General features: G+C 46.1%; 1 protein-coding gene across 4 annotated transcripts in view; it reads right to left on the reverse strand.

Annotated features, from left to right (window-relative positions):
• FGF13 (fibroblast growth factor 13) overlaps window positions 1–22,340 on the reverse strand; it is a 553,717-nt gene that overhangs the window by 243,445 nt on the left and 287,932 nt on the right. For 3 of the 4 annotated variants that reach the window (XM_068250987.1, XM_068250988.1, XM_068250990.1), the window contains one exon: window positions 21,200–21,367. The exons of the other annotated variant lie outside the window; for it this stretch is intronic. In XM_068250987.1, the coding sequence (XP_068107088.1) occupies window positions 21,200–21,367 (168 nt within the window). The remainder of the gene's footprint in view (window positions 1–21,199; window positions 21,368–22,340) is intronic. 4 annotated transcript variants of the gene reach the window in all.

Here is a 22,340-nt window from a genome sequence, read left to right on the forward strand (position 1 = left end):
GGAGATTAACAAGTTGCTGGCCTTGTCAGTACTGCATTAATATTTCTGCAGAACCAACTCAATGGAATGTCTATCTATCTATCTATCTATCTATCTATCTATCTATCTATCTATCTATCGATCTCAAGAATATTTGCAAAAGAGGAAATGTCCCCTCAATTGGAAGTAAAAATCATCAAGCTTTATCGAAATAATGTCGGTAAAAGACAAGTAATATTGCTGTGTGTCAAAGCACAGAATCCCTCCTTAGTCAAAGCTTTGGCTAAGGAGTTACTCTTTGCTCCGACACACATTAGCTATTACTTGCCTGTTACAGAAATTGTTTAACCACTTCCGGACTGCGTTGGTTGAAATCTATGTCCTGCAGGTGTCTGAGAGAATGCAGATTCACCTTCCATGCTGCGCGCTAATATAGAGTACCTCTGGCTACCTAATACTAAGGAGCACTTGTAGCTTCCTATGACAGGCAAGGGAAGTAAGGCAGAAGTGACAGATGGGACAGCCAGCACACTTGCGGTGCGGTTAGGTGGGGTTTTGTAGGTTCACGGAGAGGGAGAAGTCTAGGGTGCCAGGACACCTGTGCCTATAGGCTCCCGTGAGGTAAATCTGGGCCTGAAATAAACAATAACATTTCTTATCTTAAAATGTTGCTTTGCAGGTCCCTCGGTTGCCTCTCCATTCTTCTCTTATGAAAAATTGGCAGGGGCAGGCTACTGCACCCCCAAATATTAAGGAAGCTTCAACTGATCCGGGCGGCGAGCTTTCAGAGGAGCACTGAAGCACAATGGATGGTACTGGGAGTCAACCGAGGGAACTGTAAGGCCCCGTTCACACTTGCGGTTTAGTAAAAACCGCACCGGATGTCCGGACCGCACCGTATCCGGACCGGACCTGATCCGTACGGTTCCTATCCGGATCCGGTCCGGATCTGGTCCGTTTGCATCCGGTTTCCATGCGGTGTGAACACGGTTGCGGTCCGGATCCGGTTTCTTAAGGAGATACACATCCTGTAAATACCTGGGGTCTGGGAGGTCAGCAGAAGGGTCTGGGGTCATTGTTGGAGACAAGTGGACGTGTGGAGACCATCCGTGGATACAGAGACTGCAGTTGGGACCATGGATCCAGGCATTTTTTACTCGTAAACCTGGGAATTCTCTCCTTCCTGTTGTTCGCCTCCTTGTCAGACATATCAGACATGTTGCTGCCAAAAAGAGCTCCAGCATGAAATCGCTGCTGCCCCACTCTTTGAACGCTGGGCCCATGTGGTCCCCATCCAAAATGCATAGAAAGTGGGGTAGAACGTCCGGTTTTTGTAGCCAGTGTGTTGTGCGCTCTCCGGCTCTCATTGCTTTGTATTGGCCGGATGGTGCAGTCCGGCTCCGCCCCGGATACGGCTGCTGGAGGAGCCGGACCAAAAAATAGCGCATGTTGGAACGGACGACGGAGTCCGGATCCGGCCCGGATCCGGTCCGGCTCCGGTCCGGCAGAACGGACGCATGTGAACGGACGCATAGGCTTTCATTGCTATGCCGTGCGTCCGTTCCGTCCGTTCTGCAAGCGGTCCGGCACGGCGATTCCGGATGGCCACCGCTAATGTGAACCGGGCCTAAGGCTTCAGGAGGCTGAAAGAAGTGCCAGGTAAGTGATATAGAACCTTTTCCCGTCTCAAGTACACTTTAAGGTGTCTATCGTCTTTATTGCACAAAGTTGGGAGGAATGGGTGGGGGGGAGGGCAGCTAGGAATTTATATTACCGGTATTCATACACACACACACACACTCCCCGGCCCATGGTCCTGCTGTAGAGTTACATCCATGCTTTATTTATAATATTTGTCACATACCATGTAATTGAGGCTATAATTAATAAATGATGATCCAACACATGCTGACACTTTCTCATATTTAGTGAGGGCTGTAATGAGATTAACAACTGAAAAACTCACAGCCGGAAGCAAATCTTGAGTTACACTTAAACACAATTTTACAGTGCTAAGTGGAACATGTTCTAAACTTTAAATGTACCAAAGCCATGAATAAACTTTCCATATTAGATATCATTGCAGATTAAGGTACTGCGTTATATACTGGCAGTACCGAATCAGGAAAAAAGAGCGCAGGCTGATAAATGCCGTGATTAGCAGCAGAAAGCGGAAATTTGGGCGCATTGTGGCAGTCGCTATCAGGCGCCGAAATTTACCATTTTTTTTCCCTGCAAATCACGGCTTCTGCATCATTCTGTAATATTTGCAGTTTAGAAACCACACTCTGGCCCATATGCAATTCATTTTTTTCTCCTGAGTTTTCTCCTAGGAGATAATTTTTCTAATATAACTTTTTAGCACTTTGCAATAAAACACATACCAAAAAAATAAGTGAAATGTACTGTCAAAGTTATTTTGAGTGTTTGTTTGCTTGCTGGTGGTTTAACTACTTTGGCCTCCTGGACGTACTAGCTACGCCCAGGAGGCCATGTGCGCGTCTGTGCGCTCCCTCGGCCGATCGCGCGCATGCACGCGCGCTCCCGCCCGCGGTTCGTTAGCCTGGCAATCAGTGAATCGGGCTATGGTGCCCGATCACTGATTCCTCTCCCCCGCTAAAAAAGCGACAGCTTCTCTCGGAAGCTGCGCTTTTTCTGGCTGTAACGTCCCCCATACGTCGCTCTTGTACGCTATAGCAGCATAGAGGGTGATATAGCGGCTGGGAACGCGGAGAATCACTCGCGTTCCCAGTCTGTCGGCGGCTGTCCCCGAACCTGGAAGTAGCCGCCGGCGGAGACAGGAGGATCGGAGCGAGGCTGCGAGGGCACCATACAGCTTCAGGGGGCTGAGGGATGCCCCAGGTGAGTAAAAATCATTTTTTTTTTAGACTTAAGTATCCCTTTAAGTATCCATAGGGATATGCATACCAGGTGTTGAGGACCTAGGATCTATAGGCAGAAGATCTGCAGGGGAATTATTTTGTTTGCTGGGAGGTCCAGTAGGCTGTTGTTATGCCTCTGAATCAATCCCAATGTTACTAGCTGCATTAACACTTTCACAAATGCATAGATCCCAACAGTCCCTCTTTAAGAGGAACAGTCCTGCTTTGGGAACCAAATCCCGGTCACTCTTTCTTCTTTATTTGTCCCTCTTTCAGGACTGATGTAAAGGTCTATGTAAATATATGTATTTTTCTACTTAAAAATGTGTTTAACTGACTCTAAACTTTACATCCATCCTTTAAATCGATATATTTCTCATTTCCAAATGTTAATATTAAGGAAACCTAAAGATGATAGAAAGGACCTGTGTGGTAGGAATAAGTAAATACTACTTATTTTGCTTATGGATTCTTTGTGGTATGGATGACTAGGGGTGTGACAGGGGCATGTCTGGAGGTGGGGCATGGGCGTGTCTTAACGCATCCCTCTTTCATATCTCAAGTTAAAAGGTATGCAAATGGGCTCCAGCTAAACAGTTACTGTACTGTATTCTTACTCCTAGATGCACAAAGGGGGCTCTTAGGACTTCTGCACGGGTTCAATCTCGTCTTTGTCACCTTGACCTTCACTTAATGCGTCAGGAAGAGAAGAGAGCACAGTTTCAGTGGAGCACAGACTACAATAAAAAACAAAGATCTTCCAAATATAGAAATGCCTCTGCTCTTTTTGCACCTGTAACCCACTAAATGAAAACGTTTTAGCTTAAAGGGGTTCTGTGAGGGCTGCTGCAGATAAAAACAGACACTTACCTAGGGCTTTTATCAGCCCTCTGTAGCGGTCGTGTCCCACGCCGTCCTCCTCCGATCTGCCGTTCCCCGCCACCAGCACCGGGCTATTATTCGTCTAACACAGACGAATAATGCGCGCTCCCGTTTGCATTATCAGGAGCTTACTGCGCAGGCTCAGTTTTCTTGTACTGCGCCTGCGCAGTAAGCTTCCGATGACGCGGGCGGGAGCGAGCAGGCCCGCGGCCCCAGCTGTGCAGCCGCAGTTGGATGCATGACGTGCTAGACGGGGGCCGGCGGCGGAGGAGGACGGCGTCGGACATTACTGCTACAGGGGGCTGATAGAAGCCCCAGGTAAGTGTCTGTTTTTATTTGCAGCAGCCCCCACAGAACTCCTTTAAGTTCCACTAAAGGTGCTAAAAAGTAGTTCAAGTATCACTTGCACTTTATCTAAACATTCGGCCTTCTGACTGTCGTATTGTGCTGTAGGGGACCACATGGTTATTAGAGTAATCTAAAAGCACTTAAAGCCTCAGGGAAAACAGTCTGACCTTCATTTATTTCTGAATGCCAGATAACCTTGATATCTAAAAGGACGGAGCTTGTGTTTTGTCACAGAGAATTACGTGTGCGCGGCGACAGCGTGGCACATCGGATATTATGCTAAAGCTGTCTCATTGGAGATAAGAGCGTTTATGTCCTATCTCTTCTCCAAGCTAACAGAGTGTTTAAAGGTATGTGTCAAATCATTATTTATAGTGGTATTAGGCCAGTTAGGCCTGAATAAAAGCAGACATATGATTGTTTCATAATGTCATCTAAATAACTCACTACAACTTTTTATGCTTCCTCTTCTATTCACAGTTTATTGTATTTTAATAAGTAATATACCTAAAGCCTGATTCATTAAACTTTATTCCTTAGTTTTCTCACAGGAGATCTTTTTTGCACGTTATCAATGAAATACCTTTTTGATTACCAGCTATTAAAACAGTAGTCAGCAAATTACACTAAATGAATTTAAAGCACACCTGAAGTAAGAGGGATATGAAGGCAGACATTTTTATTTCATTTGAAACAATGCAGGTTGCCTGGCTGTCCTGCAATTCTTTGACTCTAATACTTTTAGCCATAGACCCTGAACAAGCATGCAGTGCTTGTGTGTGTGAGTGTGAGTGTGTGAGAGTGTGTGAGAGTGTGTGTGAGTGTGTGTGAGTGTGTGTGAGTGTGTGTGAGTGTGTGTGAGTGTGTGTGTGTGTGTGTGTGTGTGTGTGTGTGTGTGTGTGTGTGTGTGTGTGTGTGTGTGTGTGTGTGTGTGTGTGTGTGTGTGTGTGTGTGTGTGTGTGTGTGTGTGTGTGTGACTGTGTGTGTGTGTGTATGTATGGATGAGCGTCTATGCAGACGAGGAGACCAGCCGCAAGTGATCGGCGATTGGAACGCAGGGAGGGGAGTTGTATACAGCGCTTCCTGCTGTACTCACTCTACAGCGGAGGGGAGAGCACGGAGGGCAGCCCGGGAAAGGGAAGGAGAGGTCGGACCACCCTCCCCGCAGCTGACTCCCCCCTCCATTATGGGGGGGGGGGGGGGCACCTATCTACCTATCTAACCTGTACTGGGGTGGCCTACCTATCTAGCCTACATTGGGGGCAGCTACCTATCTAGCCTATACTGGAGGCACCTACCTATCCAACTTATACTGGGGGTACCTACCTATCTAACCGTTACTGGGGGCACCTACCAACCTATCTATCCTATACTGGGGGCACCTACCTATCCAACTTATACTGGAGGTACCTACCTATCTAACCTGTACTGGGGGCACCTACCTATCTAGCCTATACTAGGGGCACCTACCTATCTAGCCTATACTGGGGGCACCTACCTATCTAACCTATACTGGGGGCACCTACCTATCTAACCTATACTGGGGGCACCTACCTATCTAACCTATACTGGGGGCACCTACTTATCTAATCTGTACTGTAGGTCCTACCTATCTAGCCTATACTGGGTACACCTACCTATCCAACTTATACTGTGGGCACCTACCTATCTAACCTATACTTTGGGCACCTAACTAGCTAACCTATACTGGGGGCACCTACCTAGCTAGCCTATACTGGTGGCAACTATACTGGCTACCTATATTGGAGGCACCTACCTAACTAACCTATACTGGGGGCAACTACTTATCTAACTTATGCTGGGGGCAACTATTCTGGCTACCTATATTAAAGGCACCCACCTAGCTAACCTGTACTGGGGGCACCTGCCTATCTAACCTATACAGGGGGAAACTATAATGGCTACCTATACTGGAGGCACCTACCTGGTTAATCTATACTGGGGGCAATTATACTGGGGCACCTATGCCTGGCTACCTATACTGGGGGGACCTATAGCTGGCTACCTATACTGGGGCATCTATGCCTGGCTACCTATACGGGTGGACCTATAGCTGGCTAACTATACTGAGTGCAACTAGACCTGGCTAACCTATACTGTGGGCACCTATACCTGGCTCCATGGCAGAGGGGGGGGGGGGGGACACAATTTTTACACCCTTGCCCTGGGTGCATTTTAGCCTAGAAACTGCCCTGCCCCTATCTCATTCAGGGCAAGCATACAATGCATGAAGATGACACAGGAGCCAAAGAGGCACTTTTCAAAACTTGCTCAGCCAGCCACTGTCACAGTAGGGGAATATGAAAGGGAACCCCTGCAAAGACCAGTTGAGAAAGCCTGTCCTAGATGTTTATAGAGCCCCACCATCCTGGTTCTGTCCCAGCTAAGGACAATTGAATCCGGAATAGGCATGCACCTGAATGCCTGGTAGGTTGCAAATACTTACTGTATTTACAGCTCTTTTCCTCCATGCTTAAGTGCTTTGTTCTACCGGGCATGTGCAGATCTAACTCCCACATGCCTAGTCCAGATACTCTCCAATCCATGCCAGAAGACACCTATCCGACTTGCTCATATTGAGGAGGTATAGCAGGACCCTGCGCTGGAACTGTTGGCCGTAAACAACTTGGAAAGACTTTGGACCATCTAGGCTTCCCACTACTGACACAAGTATCTAACTTTTTGTATGAGCCACTTTAGGTGATCTACAAGTTGTAGAGTGCTGATTTCATGGATTATACACAATACACAGCAAAGTCCCCATTATCCGAAACTTAGGACAATTAGAAATATCAACTAACCTGCATGCCTAAGGGATAACTAGGACTTTGTTTTGGGTGGCTTTGGATGCTTTTCTTAAAACACTTACCGAGCGTCCAGCAGCCTTCTTGCAACACCTAGCATGCTCCTGGCAGCTACTGGCGTCTGTGCGCGTAAGTAGGCGCGTCACTTGACCCAATGAGAGTCAGGTGACACGCTGCCTTCCTTGCATGAGGGAAGCCAGAAAGCCGCTAGGAGCCTGCTGGGTGCTGTAGGAAGGTTGCTGGATGCTCAGGAAGTATTTGGGGGGCGCGGGGAGGTGTCTCCTTTTTAGGCCAGTTGCTAAAGCAACCGGCAAGCGCATATATCCCGGTACCAGGCAATCCCCGCTGGTGACGGATAACGGGGACTCTGTTGTACTGATTTAACCACTTAACGACCAACGTCAGCCGATAGGCTGACGCAGGTCGCACTGGTGTTTCCATGGGGCCGTTCCATGTCAGTTCATGGAGGGTGTCTCCGTGAACAGCCTGCAAGCCTCCGATCGCGGCTCGCAAGCTAAATGTAAACACGCGGGGAAGAAATCCCCGGTTTTTACATCGTACGGCGCAGCAGCGCCGTAAAGGAGATCGGCAATGCCCGGCCTCTGATTGACCGGGGATCGCCGGCATCTGATAGGCTGAAGCCTATCAGAGGCGGCGCAGGACGGATCGCCGCCCTGTGCTGCCCACAGTGAGGAGGGGAGGGCAGAATAGCACTGCGGAGGGGGGCTTTTGAGGAGCCCCCCGTTCGGCCACACAGCGCGGTGGCGATCAGACCCCCCCAGCAGGACATCTCCCTAGTGGGAAAAAAAGGGGGGGGGGGAAGTCTGGTCGCCCTGCGTGAAATCTGATCTGTGTTGGGGGCTGAAGAGCCCACACAGCACAGATCTGTGCAAAATGCTGCGGTCCTTATGTGGTTAAAGAGACTCTGAAGTCTCAAAAAAAAACGTCTTTTTATTTAACTAATATGTTTAACATCTTGGCCCTAACTAAACCGACGCATTCCCGCCGCTCTAATCTAACTAAATCCCCCCAAACTCCCCGGGGGACAATCCGGGCAGTGCTTCCGTGTGAGGCAGGGCTATGAGCCGCAGCCCTGCCTCACACGTGTCTGTCAGCCCGGATCGCTGCCTCTCCCCTGCCCCTCTCAGTCTTCCTTCACTGAGAGGGGCGGGGGAGAGGCGGAGATCCGCCACTGACAGATGCGAGTGAGGCACGGCTGAAGCTCATAGCTCTGCTTCACACCGAAGCGCTTAGGGCAGCAAAATCCACGACCAAGAAAGTTGTGGCCCAGGGCTCGCTACATGATAGCCTTCGGCGATCAGAGTTTGCAGGAAATCCCGTTGAGAACGGGATTTCCTGCAGGGCTTCCCCGGTCGTCATGGCGGGATGAAATCACCGACGTCATGGACGTCGGGACGTCACAGGGAATCCCAGGCCACCCCTCAGCGCTGCCTGGCCCTGATTGGCCAGGCTGCGCAAGGGGTCTAGAGGGGGGGGGGGGGGGGGGCGGCGCAACGTTGCGGATAGCGGCGGATCGGCGGCGATCGGGTGTTACAAGCAGCTAGCAAAGTGCTAGCTGCTTGTAACAAAAAAAAATTATGCAAATCGGCCCAGCGGGGCCTGAGAAATCCTCCTGCGCAGGTTACCCCGAGCTGAGCTCGGGATAACCGGCAAGGAGGTTAAAGGACAACTGAAGTGAGAAGAATATGGAGGTTGCCATATTTATTTCCTTTTAAACAATACCAGTTACCTTGTCGAATCTGACAATAATGTCAGAAACACTTGGTCTGCATATGCCTGTTCAGGGTCTGTGGCTACAAGTATTAGAGGCAGAGAATCAGCAGGGCTGCCAGACAACTTGTATTGCTAACAAGGAAATAAACGTTGCAGCCCCATATACCTCTCGCTTCAGTTGTCCTTTAAAGGACCACTATCGTAGGCAGTTAAAATCTGACTGAACCAACAGGTTTTGGGCCAGTCCATCTCCTCATGGTGGATTCTCAGGGTTTTCTTTATTTTCAACAGCATTTCTTGAACAGCAGTCTAATTGCCAAAATAGTTAGATACCAATCAGCCTCCCTACTCACTTGCACACTATTTTGTCAGTTGCATCTGCTGTTCAGGAAATGCTGTTGAAATAAAAGAAAACCCTAAAAATCCCCCATGAGGAGATGGACTGGCCCAAAATCTGTCTGCACTATCAGATTTTAACTGCCTACTTTTTTCATGATAGTGGTCCTTTAAAATATACTTTTTTTTTATCTGCCTCTACACAAGAAAAAAAGCCAGTAAATCCCTACAGTTGTGTAACTGCCACCTTGGCATAAAATGAAACGCCTCCAGATTCTGCCAAGTCTACAAGCTACGCTAACAACAATGAATGCATTATTTAGTTGGCTAGAAAGCTTAATGATATCAATTGAATGACTACACAGTTTCCCTTATAACATATCTCTTGGGCTGACATTCAAAGCCATTAACTAGCTAACTACTAACCAATCCTCTTCTAAAACCTGTCATTTAATTCCTTGTGTAGACCATAAAATCAATACACTAATCAATGGAGGTCTGATTTACAATGGCTTACCAGTGTTGAATAAAATGCTGTGCAATCAGCTAAAATGAGCTAAGATGGTCAGAAACAGACATGAGAGAGTAGGAAGGCGGCTGCAATCACTGCTATCCTGTGGTAGCGCTACAGAAACGTCAATTGCTGATTTGTTTTTTTTTGTTTTTTTTTGAAGTTGCTAATTTACTGGCTATTAGGTTAAGTTCAAAGTGGGCCAATGCAGTATAACAAAAGAGGCATTTTAATGCAGAAGATTTGCCTAATTTGTTTCAAGCGCTCAATCACATATAAATGTCCACCTATAACTCCTTTGTATATGCCATTCCAACCAGCATATTCCACTTTAAAATCAATATTATGAGGTTGTCAGGACACCACCAGAAAAACTCACCAGAAAATGGTGATCACTGTTAGACTGGTTTGCTGCGCTTTATACCAGGAAGGACACCTCCACATCTGCCCACACCATCGCCTCGCTCCTCTTCCACGCGCTGCTCACCACTACAGATGGCTCAAACCTCTGATTTTTGGTTCGCGAACCTCAAACTCGAACTTCCGAAAAAGTTTGCGAACCTGCAAACTTTTCGAACCGCAATAGACTTCAATGGGCAGGCGAACTTGAAAAACTACAAACACTGTTTCTGGCCACAAAAGTAATGGAAAAGATGTTTCAAGGGATCTAACACCTGGAGGGGGACATGGCAAGGTGGAATACATGCAAAAAGTCCCAGGGAAAAATATGGATTTGACACAGAGCAGGGTTATAATCCCTAAAGGGCAGAAATCACATTGCATTACTAAATTGGAGGCCTAAAGTGCTTGAAAACATCTTGCGTGTGTATACATGGATCAGCAGTTAGTGTAAGTAGAGTACTGCTTCACACTAACAGACCAAAATCACTGTGTGACGCACCGCAAACAGCTGTTTGTGTAGTGATGGCTGTGCTGGACTGGTGTGCACCATGGCAAGAGTGCAGGCGATGGCAGTTTTCAAGCCCATATTGTCGGGCTAAGGTAGCTCAATGACAGAACAACTGTCCACAATGAAGCAACGACCTTATTATCTTGGGTCAGGTGTGCCCCCCAACACACTCATATAGCCGGTCATTGCTTCATTGTGATATGCAAGCACCTTCACCGTGGCAAGGTAACAATCACGAAGGGGAATTGGCACATGTACATGCCTTTTGTTTTGTTGTTGCAGCTGCAGTGCAGCCAGAAAAATTAGGCAGGCATGTACACACACCAGAAAAATTATTATTAAGTTTGGGAGCAGCCGCTGCTAGCAGCAGCGGCCATAAAAATTCAGGAATCCACCTGGATTCCTGGACCCTGTTGGTGGTGGTGGAGAAGGCAGTCAAGTTGTCTGGCGAACCGTTCGGTCCATCTCTACTCACCACTTCCTGGTATGTCTAAACCCCGCCCGACATATTTTGTCACTGTCCTCGCAACTCATCAGGTGCGATGATAGTGACGAAACTTGTTGGGCGGGAAGTGGTGAGCAGCGCGTGGAAGACAAGCGAGGCAGTGGCATGTGAGAGACGCTAGCTGGACTTACGGCGCAGCATAGCAGAGGCAACGGGGGAGAGCCCACAAAATTCTAAGCCTTGTAAAAACTTCTGGAATATTTGAGTACATTTTAATGAATAAAGATTTGTAGTGTTTTACGGTATTACGCTATGGAGATTTCTTGCATTCGAGGTGTCTGCAATAGCGTCTTGGTTGCACTGAGGTCGGTGGAACTAGGATTACTAATGCAGAGGTGTCCTGGTATAACGCGCAGCTGACCAGTCTAACAGTGGTCACCATTTTCCGGTGAGTTTGTTCCCCGAAGGGTGCCCTGGTGGTGGTCCTGACAACCTCGTATTGTTGTTTTTAAAGTGGAATGTGCTGGTTGGAATGACATATGCAAAGGAGTTATATGTGGACACTTATATGTGATTGAGCGCTTGAAACAAATAAGGCATTATTTTGGGCAGCCAGCCAAGTGAAAGCGCACTCACATTTGAGGTAATTCATTGCTGTGTTGTTTATCTTTTATTTTATCCTTTATTTTATTTTATTTCTGAAACGTGATATCTGGAGCGCTTTTATTGTAATTGTATAATGCAGAAGATTGCACTGCAATAGTAAGTCTAGAATCCATCCGGTGCACTGCAATCTAATGGACTACAGTATCCCAACGCAGTGCATGCTGTGCATTAGTGTATACTGTATGCATTAACAGTGGCAGTAAAGCATGCTTTTCACTGTATGTGAAGTAACAGTCATAAAATGTGCAGTGCAACTTTTTACAGGTAATGCAATGCAGCTCCACTGTGAACTTAGCCTTAAAGGGGAACTTCAGCCTAAACAAACATACTGTCATTAAGTTACATTAGTTATGTTACTTAGAGTAGATAGGTAATATAATTTTTTACCCACACCATTTTAAAAGAACAGGCAAATGTTTGTGATTCATGGGGGCTGCCATCTTTGTCATAGGGGCAGCCATCTTTTTGGTTGAAAGAAGGTGACAGGGAGCATAAGACACAGTTCCAACTGTCCTGTGTCCTGATAACCCCTCCCAGCTGCACACGCTAGGCTTCAAATGTCAAATTCAAAATGTAAAAAAAAAAATTGCACCAAAACAGCAGAACGAGAACAACAACATCAGAAATCCCAGCATGCTTTGCACAGCATCAGGGGAAAAATGCCCGGGCAGTTTTCTTCTGTGCAGCTAAAAATGAGGCTTATATAAAAGAAACAAAGTTCTGATGCTGTGAAACTGTTAAAGAAACACCAGGCCTTTTCAGTGCTGCTGAATCGATTTTTAGTCTGGAGGTTCACTTTAAACTCAGGCAGGGAATACACTTGACAGTTTCCGTATGCATTTTCTGCACAGAAAAACTGAGAACTCATGTTAATCAATGGGCAAGTTCACACTCAATGTGTTTTTTGTGCGCAGAAAACCTGACATTCTGCATCATGATTCTGCATATTGTCAGTTTTCTGTATCAATTACATTATCTGCTGTGAAAAAAACGTGTGCGTTTTCCTGCATAGAAACACACTTGGTGCGCAGAAAACATACGCAGAAAAACGTGTGCAGAAAACTGAAAGACAAGTGTGTTCCCTGCCTCAACCTTTAACTTCAGTACTGGCTGGTCCAGAACAAGCATCAAAGTCGAGCATTTTTAATTCTCTACATAGCTTTCCTGGTTACCAACTTACTAATGAATTAACCCATTAGAAGCTTCAAACTAAATGTTTTCGTTTAAAATCTGCTGTGCATTCTAAACCTAAGCCGCCAAATCTCATTTGGCTGTCTAGTGCAGCTAAACGAGCGGGTGGTAGGGAGTAGTTATAGATATCTGTTCCGGGTGGATTTTTCTCTTTCTCCTCCAGTGGCACTGAACTTCCAGCAGGTCTTCTGGGTCCCCATCACATGCAATCACACGATATGACATGTGATCAGGACCCTGGAGACCATGTCAGCGTTACAGTGCCACCCATTGGTGGAAGAGGGATGATGAAAGAGATTAAAGACTCTCTTCCATCACCCCTCTTCCACCACTGGGTGGTGCTGTAACGCTCACATGGTCTCCTGAATCCGGAGCACATATCATATCATGTGATCAGAACCCAGAAGACTAATTGGAATTACATCGCCATTGCGGTGGAGGAGAGAAGAAGCAGATCCAGCCATCCCTGCCGCCCACTTTGCATACCCTTCCAGGCTGGGGGAGGCACACTTCCCCAGCAGCAGGAAAAATTCACACCTGGAGCCAAATTTGGCTGCTAAAGAGTTAATCTACTGTTCTTGCTCAGCAGGGAACATGTAATGTCGGGAAAAAAAAACTCATCATCAACAAGCGCTGCGTAATATGTTGGCGCTTTATAAATACAATAAATAATAATAATAACTCCTATACAATCTCTTTCATCCTATACTTCAGTTTGAAGTAGATCTTGCTGGTGGGGTAGCAGCAGGGTAGTGAGTGTAGAGGTTGTGACTGCACCAGGGTCCCTGGTTCAGTGGGACCCGCCAGGGGAATACCTTCAACTGCTTTATAAGTTCTGCAATAATGCTGTTTGGGTAATGATCACCTCTATCTATGCTTTAAATAGTGGTAATCATTAATACACTTCTGTCCTTGTCAAGATTTTGTGCTCCATATGCAGAGACTACTAGAGAGGCCCAACGTAAAACTTGTACTGGGGCCCATAGCTCTTTAGCTACTTCACTGCACCATCTAAGACAGCAGAGCGAATATAGAGATGCAAAAATGAAATTCAGTGCAGGTATTGTTCAGAATTGAACTAATTAGGTTTTATGGCCACTGCCTGTTTAAACTAGGAGGTGTCTATCACTGATTTAAAATACGCTTAAACTGTTAATTTCCTTAAAGGGAAGGTTCAGGGACACTAAAAAAAAAAATCCACATCCACTTACCTGGGGCTTCCTCCAGCCCGTGGCAGGCAGGAGGTGCCCACGGCGCCGCTCCGCAGGCTCCCGGTGGTCTCCGGTGGCGCGCCCGACCTGGCCAAGCGGCCAGGTCGGGCTTGTTGTGCGCTCCAAAATGCGCCTCACGGCGGCGTGCTGACGTCATCAGACATCCTCCGGGCTGTACTGCGCAGGCTCAGTAGTTCTGAGCCTGCGCAGTACAGCCCTCCGAGGGCACCTCCTGCCTGCCACGGGCTGGAGGAAGCCCCTGGTAAGTGGATGTGGATTTTTATTTTTATTTTAGCGTCCCTGAACCTTCCCTTTAAAAAAAACTCCATTATTACTTACCTACTTTGCAATTCCCTTGCTGTATTTTCCATGACGGGACGGAAAATACAGCGGACCTAAACCCAGGAGGACTTTCTCTCTGCTCAAAAGGATAAGCAACAGCATAATTTCCTTTAAAGAAAAAAAACATTTATCTGTTCCTGCTTACACAGCCCCTCAGAAATACTGCAGTCAAGTTACTTCCTGCTTTCACGAAAGCAGTTCAGGTTTAATGTCCTGTGTTTACATATAGCCTATCTGAACGGCACACTGTGGCACATATCAGTCAGAGCTAAGAGCTCAAATTACAGTGACTCATTGCTTCCAGTTAAGGGAGAATTAGACAAACTGCTATTTCTAAATACAAATAGGCTAGGTTTCTCTGTTTTCCTTCTCTCCAGTGGAAGAGTTTAGGTCCTCTTTAAGGAAACTCTGGCAACAGCATGCTCCTGCAGTGCACACACGTTGCAGTTCTCCTGCACACAGAGCTGTAACATGCTGGTATCGGGAGCAAGCAAGAGGTGTGGGTGTAGTCAGGGATAAAAGTGGCATTCTTAGGGATGACTGGGTGGGTACAAGGGAGGATAACTGCCACTTTCTTTGCCCCTCCCAGTCAAAAATTTTGGCATAGTTGTATGGCAACCCCTAAGTAGAGATGGCCCGAACCTCTGATTTTCGGTTCGCAAACCCCGTTCGAACTTTCGTGGAAGGTTCGGTTCGCGTGAACTTTTGCGAACCGCAAAAGACTTCAATGGGGAGGCGAACTTACAAATTTAGAAAATTTTCTGCTGGCTGGAAAAATGATAGAAAAGATGTTTCAAGGGGTCTAATACCTGGAGGAAGACATGAATAGTACCAGAAAAAATTCTGGATTTGATACCAAGCAGTGTTTTAAGGTCACAAATCTCATTGAATGTTCAATTGCAGGCCTACACTACTTTACAACTTCAGGAAGTGTATTTCCTCCTCCCTCCCCTCCTCTTGTCTTCAGGGAATTGTAGTATTTCAAAAGCCAGCTTACATACCTTGACTGGGAATTGAACCCAGGTCTGAGTGTGTGGTAGGTAGCTCTCTTCACCACTATACCACCACCAACACTACATGCTGAAGCCAGCCTAGCATGTACCATTATGATATATCCAAGAGAAAAATGAGCTTGCTTAAGGATTTGTAGTATGTCAAAAGCCAACTCACATTGGCCAGGAATAGAACCCAGGTCCACCACTCTGTAGGCTGCTATCCTAACCATTATACCACCAACACAACACACTACAATGCTACATGCTGAAGCCAGCCTAGCATGTACCATTGTGATATATCCAAGAGAAAAATGAGCTCTGTCTCTCTCTCTATCTCTTTCTCTCTCTCTCTCTCTCTAGGACTTGATGCCATTGAAGTGAATTTTCAGCTTAAAACTATCAACGGATACCGGCAGAATTTCACAGGCAATTTCGGAATTCCGCCGGATTGAAAAAGCAATTCCGTTCCGACCAAATGGAATGGAATGACCAATTTCCGCCCAAAATTGCGGAAAAGACAATTCCGCGGAAAGTGGTGACCATCCCTACGAGAAAGAGAGAGAGATGACTCTACATGGCTATCTGGGGTTCTCTTCGGACAACTGTTGAACACAAAAGGCAAGGACATGCCTGGGTGGGCTTGACCACCACCAACCTTTCAGTTAACAGCCAAACACGCTAACCAATTGTGCCACAGAGACTGTGTACAGCAAAGACTGTGCACGCAGTTGCTGCTGAATGATTTTATGGGGATGTATGTGTGTCTTTTGGAGGGAGGAAGTAAGTCTGCTCCAAGAAGTTTCAGCATGTAGTGTTGGTGGTATAATGTTTAGGATAGCAGCCTACAGAGCGGTAGGCCTGGGTTCTATTCCTGGCCAATGTATGTGAGTTGGCTTTTGACATACTACAAATCCTTAAGCAAGCTCATTTTTCTCTTGGATATATCACAATAGTACATGCTAGGATGGCTTCAGCATGTAGCATTGTAGTGTGTTGTGTTGGTGGTATAATGGTTAGGATAGCAGCCTACAGAGCGGTAGGCCTGAGTTCTATTCCTGGCCAATGTGAGTTGGCTTTTGACATACTACAAATCCTTAAGCAAGCTCATTTTTCTCTTGGATATATCATAATGGTACATGCAAGACTGGCTTCAGCATGTAGTATTGGTGGTGGTATAGTGGTGAAGAGAGCTACCTACCATGCACTCAGACCTGGGTTTAATTCCCAGCCAAGGTATGTAAGCTGGCTTTTGAAATACTACAATTCCCTTGAAGACAAGACCCTCCTCCCTCTAAGAGGAGAGGAATAACAATCAGCTAGGAACAAGCCGACAAGAGCCTAACTAAACTCTCCCTAGCAGAGTCTGTCAGCAACTGTCCCTTAACTAATGACTGTAGGCAGACGAGTGAGTAAAACGACAGGAGAACCTTGCCTTTTATAAGGGGGGGGTGGGGCTCCAGGAGTGAGTGTAGTCTGATTGGCGACAATGTGCCTGCTGACTGTGATGTAGAAGGTCAAAGTTGTGCTCAACGGAGCATTATGGGGGCGAATCGAACTTCCGCAAAAGTTCGCCTCCGCCGGCGAACGCGAACCACCTAAAGTTCGCCTGAAACCGGTCGCAGGCGAACCGTTCGGGCCATCTCTACCCCTACGGGCACTGGATGTAACCTAATAAAAATGGTATTCCTGCTCTCAGTTCAAGTCTACTTAACCAAACTAGAAGAAGGGAAGGCAGGCACTCAGTAGCGGCTGCGGATGTGATGTGTACAGCTGAGTAGCAGTGGGAAACCTTCAGCAGGAGCTACGTGCTCACGACAAAAAAGGAAGATACATGGTGGCAACTTCAATCAGGAGGAAACAAAAATGTCTGGCACTGTAGTTTTTAATGCGTAGCAGCAAGTGTACAAGCAGGTGTCACTTGTTACACAAAACAAAGTCCGTGAACATAGGTACTTATGGTGCTCTGCTGAAGGGGGGAGGCAAGTGTGGGCGCCAGTGGGTGCACGGCCTTACAGCCGTTTCGCAATGGGATGAGCCTTGCTTCTTCAGAGGTTAATCATGCAATGATGTACTCTTGTTTAACCAGCCGGGCGGTATGGACGAGCTCAGCTCGTCCATCACCGCCGGAGGCTGCCGCTCAGGCCCTGCTGGGCCAATTTTCATCAAATAAAGAGCAGCACACGCAGCTGGCACTTTGCCAGCCGCGTGTGCTGCCTGATCGCCGCCGCTCTGCGGCGATCCGCCGCGAGCAGCGGCGAAAGAGGGTCCCCCCAGCCGCCTGAGCCCAGCGTAGCCGGAACAAAAAGTTCCGGCCAGCGCTAAGGGCTGGATCGGAGGCGGCTGACGTCAGGACGTCGGCTGACGTCCATGACGTCACTCCGCTCGTCGCTATGGCGACGATGTAAGCAAAACAAGGAAGGCCGCTCATTGCGGCCTTCCTTGTTTATTCTGGGCGCCGGAGGCAATCGGAAGAACGCCTCCGGAGCGCCCTCTAGTGGGCTTTCATGCAGCCAACTTTCAGTTGGCTGCATGAAATAGTTTTATTTTAATTTAAAAAAAACCCTCCCGCAGCCGCCCTGGCGATCTTAATAGAACGCTAGGGTGGTTAATAAATGTTGGTTTCCTGGCTGTCAGTTCACCAACTGTGCTTATAGTTACATAGTTATTTGGGCTGAAAAAAGACATACGTCCATAGAGTTCAGCCAGTGCCATTATGGTGCCATTAAAATTATGATTGCGACTAAACACTTTCTGAATCATCAAAGCTTTTAACTTTTACATTAAAATGTAACCCTGCAGTTGATCATGTTCATGAAAAGCTGCATAATTCACTTAACCCCAAGTCAAGTATTGATTTTTATTCTAGTAATTAGCGTCTCTTAATTTTCTATGAAACTTGATAACTGCGGCATTGTACCTCATAACTGCCAAGCCTAATATATTGCTTTATGATCTTATATAAATCAAAATGACAAAACAGCAGAGTTATTGGGCAAGCAACATCAGTGGATGTGACTGGACTGTAAAGGATGAATAGACATAGTCACATGACTACTGATGAGCTCTGTTGCTCTGAAATCCTGTGTCCTCTGTGCTGCCTTGTGGGTGAAGTGGCCAACCTGTTGCTCACACAGGAATGGACAGCATGCCACTAAGCCCCTCCTCTATAGGCGTTAGTGGAGGAAGATGGAGCAGCCAGCAGGAAAAAGGAAGGGGTGGAGCAAAGGAAAGCGTTTCTGTCATTCAGGGACTAAAAGTTGCAGGAGTGCTCATGAGTCTCCTGCAGATAAAACAAAAATGTACTTACTGGTTTAGTTTGTCATAATATTCTACTACCAATATTCTAGTGATAGAAGAGTATTATAGAAGACTATTATAGAAAAGACTTATATGTTAGAAGACTATGGAAAAAGCCATCCAGAGCACGGCAAATGCAACAGCCGAAGGCAATTTCAGAGCAACAATACATCCATCTTTGACCTGTGATATTTTTCTCCATTCCACATATTTTAATTGTGCTGGAGGAAGGGTCTTTAGAGACCCAAAACAGACTATTGCCGTCCCACTTTTGTTAAAAACGTTTTTGGATGGAACAAATTTGACCTGCACATTGTTACGCAAGTCATATTGTTGGACATAAGCTATATTACCATTGACTTTTTTTTTGCAAAGTTAGGGCTGGTTCAGACGGACGTTCGGAGGCATTGCGTTCGTTGGCGTTGCGTTCGTGATGCGTTCAGGCTTTCAGCAGCGTTCGCGTTGCGTTCGCATGCGGTCGCGTTTTTTCTTCCCCTAGGGGGACATTACCCGTCGCGGTTAACCATCCCTGGAAGCTACATGTAGCTTCCAGGGGCTCCTTGAACGCCAGGGAAAATCGGGACCCGAACGCCGCGTTCGTGTAAACGCGCGTAAAAGCTTGGTACAAACGCTCCCATTCACTTGAATGGGAGCGTTTAACGCCAAGCCCCGAACGCTGGCGGTAGACGCTGCACAAACGTCCGTCTGAACCAGCCCTTAGACGTTTTATCTTTTGAGTACCCCCTCAGTATTTCTCTTTGCAGCAGAAACTATAACAGTGTTGGTGGAGAACTGTAGGGGAGGTTGCCATGATCAGGACAGTACAGTATAGTGGACACAGGGTAGCAATATACTGTACACAAACAAGTCATTATGCATTTTTTTTGGGGGGGGGAGGGTGAGGGGGTGGGATAGAAATCTAAAACAGCGCTGTAACTTTTTTGGATGGAACAAATTTGACCTGAACATTGTTATGCAAGTCATATTGTTGGACATAAACTATATTACCATTAACATTTTTTGATGATGTACAGCACCCATGTGCAGCGGCACTCCAATTCCATATGATATACCCTCTTCAATATGTGCAGCCCAAATGTCCAACAGCATATAGAGTAGCCCCCAATTCCCATGTGCAGAGCTTTTGTTTCATGTGCAAAACTCTACCTAGGCTTGGCATTGCCTGTCTTCCATACACAGCACACTCCTTCCCCCCTCCCCCCATTTTTGTATTTTTGTGAAATATTCCCTCTTCCATGCCCAGTAGTCCTCCTCTTCCATGACAGCCCCTCCCCCCAAGGTCTGCATGGTCTTTAAAGAGTCTTGTCCTAATCCCATTGCCGCCATTCAATATTGCCCTCTTAAAGTGGATCCGAGATGAACTTTTACCCATTGCATACTTGTGTTCCTTTCCTATTGTTTATAGGGCATTTCTCAAGCCAAATTCTTTTTTTTTTTTTTTGTTTTAATACTCTAATTCCCTATAAACTAAACAAGCCACGCCCACAGGTTTTCAGAGCGCCAAGGCACTATCAGACAGTAGCAAGGGCTCATGGGAGCTCAGTCTGGGCAGGAGGAGGGGGAAGTATTACTAGCCAGAGATTTCAGAGGCAGAGGGGAGGAGGGAGGAGGAGGGGGGATTAGGTTTTTTTCACAGGCTAAGTGCTCAAGATGCAGATAAGCCTGCCTTTGTGTAATGTTTACAAACAACATGGCTGCTGTCATTGTATCACAGGAAGAAATATTCATATTCTATTAAAGCTGTTTCCAGCTAGAATTGCTGTGTAAACTATCTAAACTTTAGATAAGATATACAGACAAGTTACTTGTTATAGTTAGTTTTTCATCTCGGATCCGCTTTATCTAATGGGCACCAGTAAACAGAAGCCCGATTGGTCACTCAGCACTTTACTCCGCCTTATTATAAATACACAACAGTGGGTGCTAAGCGTACAACGTATTTAATTCACATCATCACATAACATTAATCAATCAATCCAAACCTGTATTGTGCCTGAAAGAAAAGAAAAAAATAAAACACACACAAAAACAGTCTCCTTTTAGATGCACAGTTCTTTTGCATGCAATTTATTCATGTCCAGCGTGCATTACAGAAACATTTGTCTTTCTTTATTATTTTGGTTATTTTGGAGCTAACGCTACACTTTCAATTATCACAGCAAGTGCAGAAGCCTTATGGAGGGGGAGCATTTGGTTACAAGTGCCATTCTTGAAAAAGGTGCATTACTTCAGAATATTTCGGTAAAAAACATGAGGGAAAATGCTGTAATTAGGAGCAAGCAAATTTAGCAGCCAATAGGGCAGTGGGATGATGCAGACTGCATGGAAAAAAAAAACAGTTACATCTGGGGAAAGCCAAGTCATTTTTTCCGTTATTTTCAAATAGGTTTTTTTTTTTTTTTTTTATATAATGCGTAGACATGCTTAATATCATACAGTGTCCCTGGGTATACTGTATAAGACACTGACAGGCAAGCAGGGGGGTTATGATATGAAGCGCATTATGTTTCCCATGTCATTCCTGACACAGGCCGGGCGATGTACAGCACGGGGGAGGGACACGAACAGTAGAAAGTAAAAAAAGGAGGGAAAACGAACATAACATGGATCCATAGTGCACAAACCTTCCGGCTCTGTGTTTTCTTTGAGGTGCACTTGCTTCAGAGGACAGCAGAAGATTTCGTGACATTTAGCACGAAAGGGGGACTCTTTTTTCTTTAAATCCGCTGACTGGATGGAATCTTGCCGTAACATAATGTACTCCTGTGTGCCAGGGGGGGCGTCATCCAGAACTGTGGTTACCACATAACAAAATGAACTGGAGTTAGAGCTGAATATGAGAATTGGTCACTTCTCAGAGAAAAGAAAAATTATGTGCTATGTTATATCCAGTGATAACATTAACCTGAACATCTAACACAAGTAACGAGGGGGGTTCAAGGGCTGGAAAAATGACCACATGTAAACACTTCACTCAGTCAAGAAACTTTACTATGAACTAAAAGGTCTTTTCAGTCAGATTTAAGTTTGTAAGATATCCTTGTTCCTAGCAGTCAGATTCCAGCTGTTATGTTTCTAGTGCAAGTAGAAAATAAGAGTTGGAATGTGTTGCTATCGGCAGCAGAAACACTTGTGAGGTAATTTTATATATGTGAAGCAGCAATGGATCTGTTCATCACAGTTTGAAACAAGAATTGTCTGCATTGTCCAGAGTAACTTGTCTGATTCTTCCTCATATCCTTGCCTTTAAGGTTACAAAATCTTATAAACTGCTATGGGCCACACAGGCAATTTATATTTCAGACCATTTGAGGAAGCTTACTGGTGTCTTTCAGAGTTTATTCTGTGTGGCATGTGTAAAGGGTGCCTGTCATCTACAACAACATGGAGGCCGCTGATTTGTTACTTCATCCATTATATATAAACATTCACCTTTCTAGTTCAATAGACTACAAGGGGAGCCAATGACAGCGAAGTCCAGTTTGAGGACTGAACCAAAACTAAGGTCAACATGTGGTTAACAACCAATGCAAAACAACAAGTACTATATAATCAATTATCCTACAGCCTGTTCTGGTCTATGAAGAGGTAAGTTGATAAGACGGAGGTGTCAAACAATAGTGGTTGACGCAGGTATTGGTGAAGTGGGTGGTGCCTACTGCCTCACATATGGCATAGTAACAGCCATCTGATGTCCTTGCGGATCGCATCACCGTAAGTTGCTGAAAACGTGATCAGCAACGCAAGAGTGGGGAAGGTGCCTAA

Source organism: Hyperolius riggenbachi, chromosome 8 (genome assembly GCF_040937935.1).
Source record: "Hyperolius riggenbachi isolate aHypRig1 chromosome 8, aHypRig1.pri, whole genome shotgun sequence".
Lineage (NCBI taxonomy): Eukaryota > Metazoa > Chordata > Amphibia > Anura > Hyperoliidae > Hyperolius > Hyperolius riggenbachi.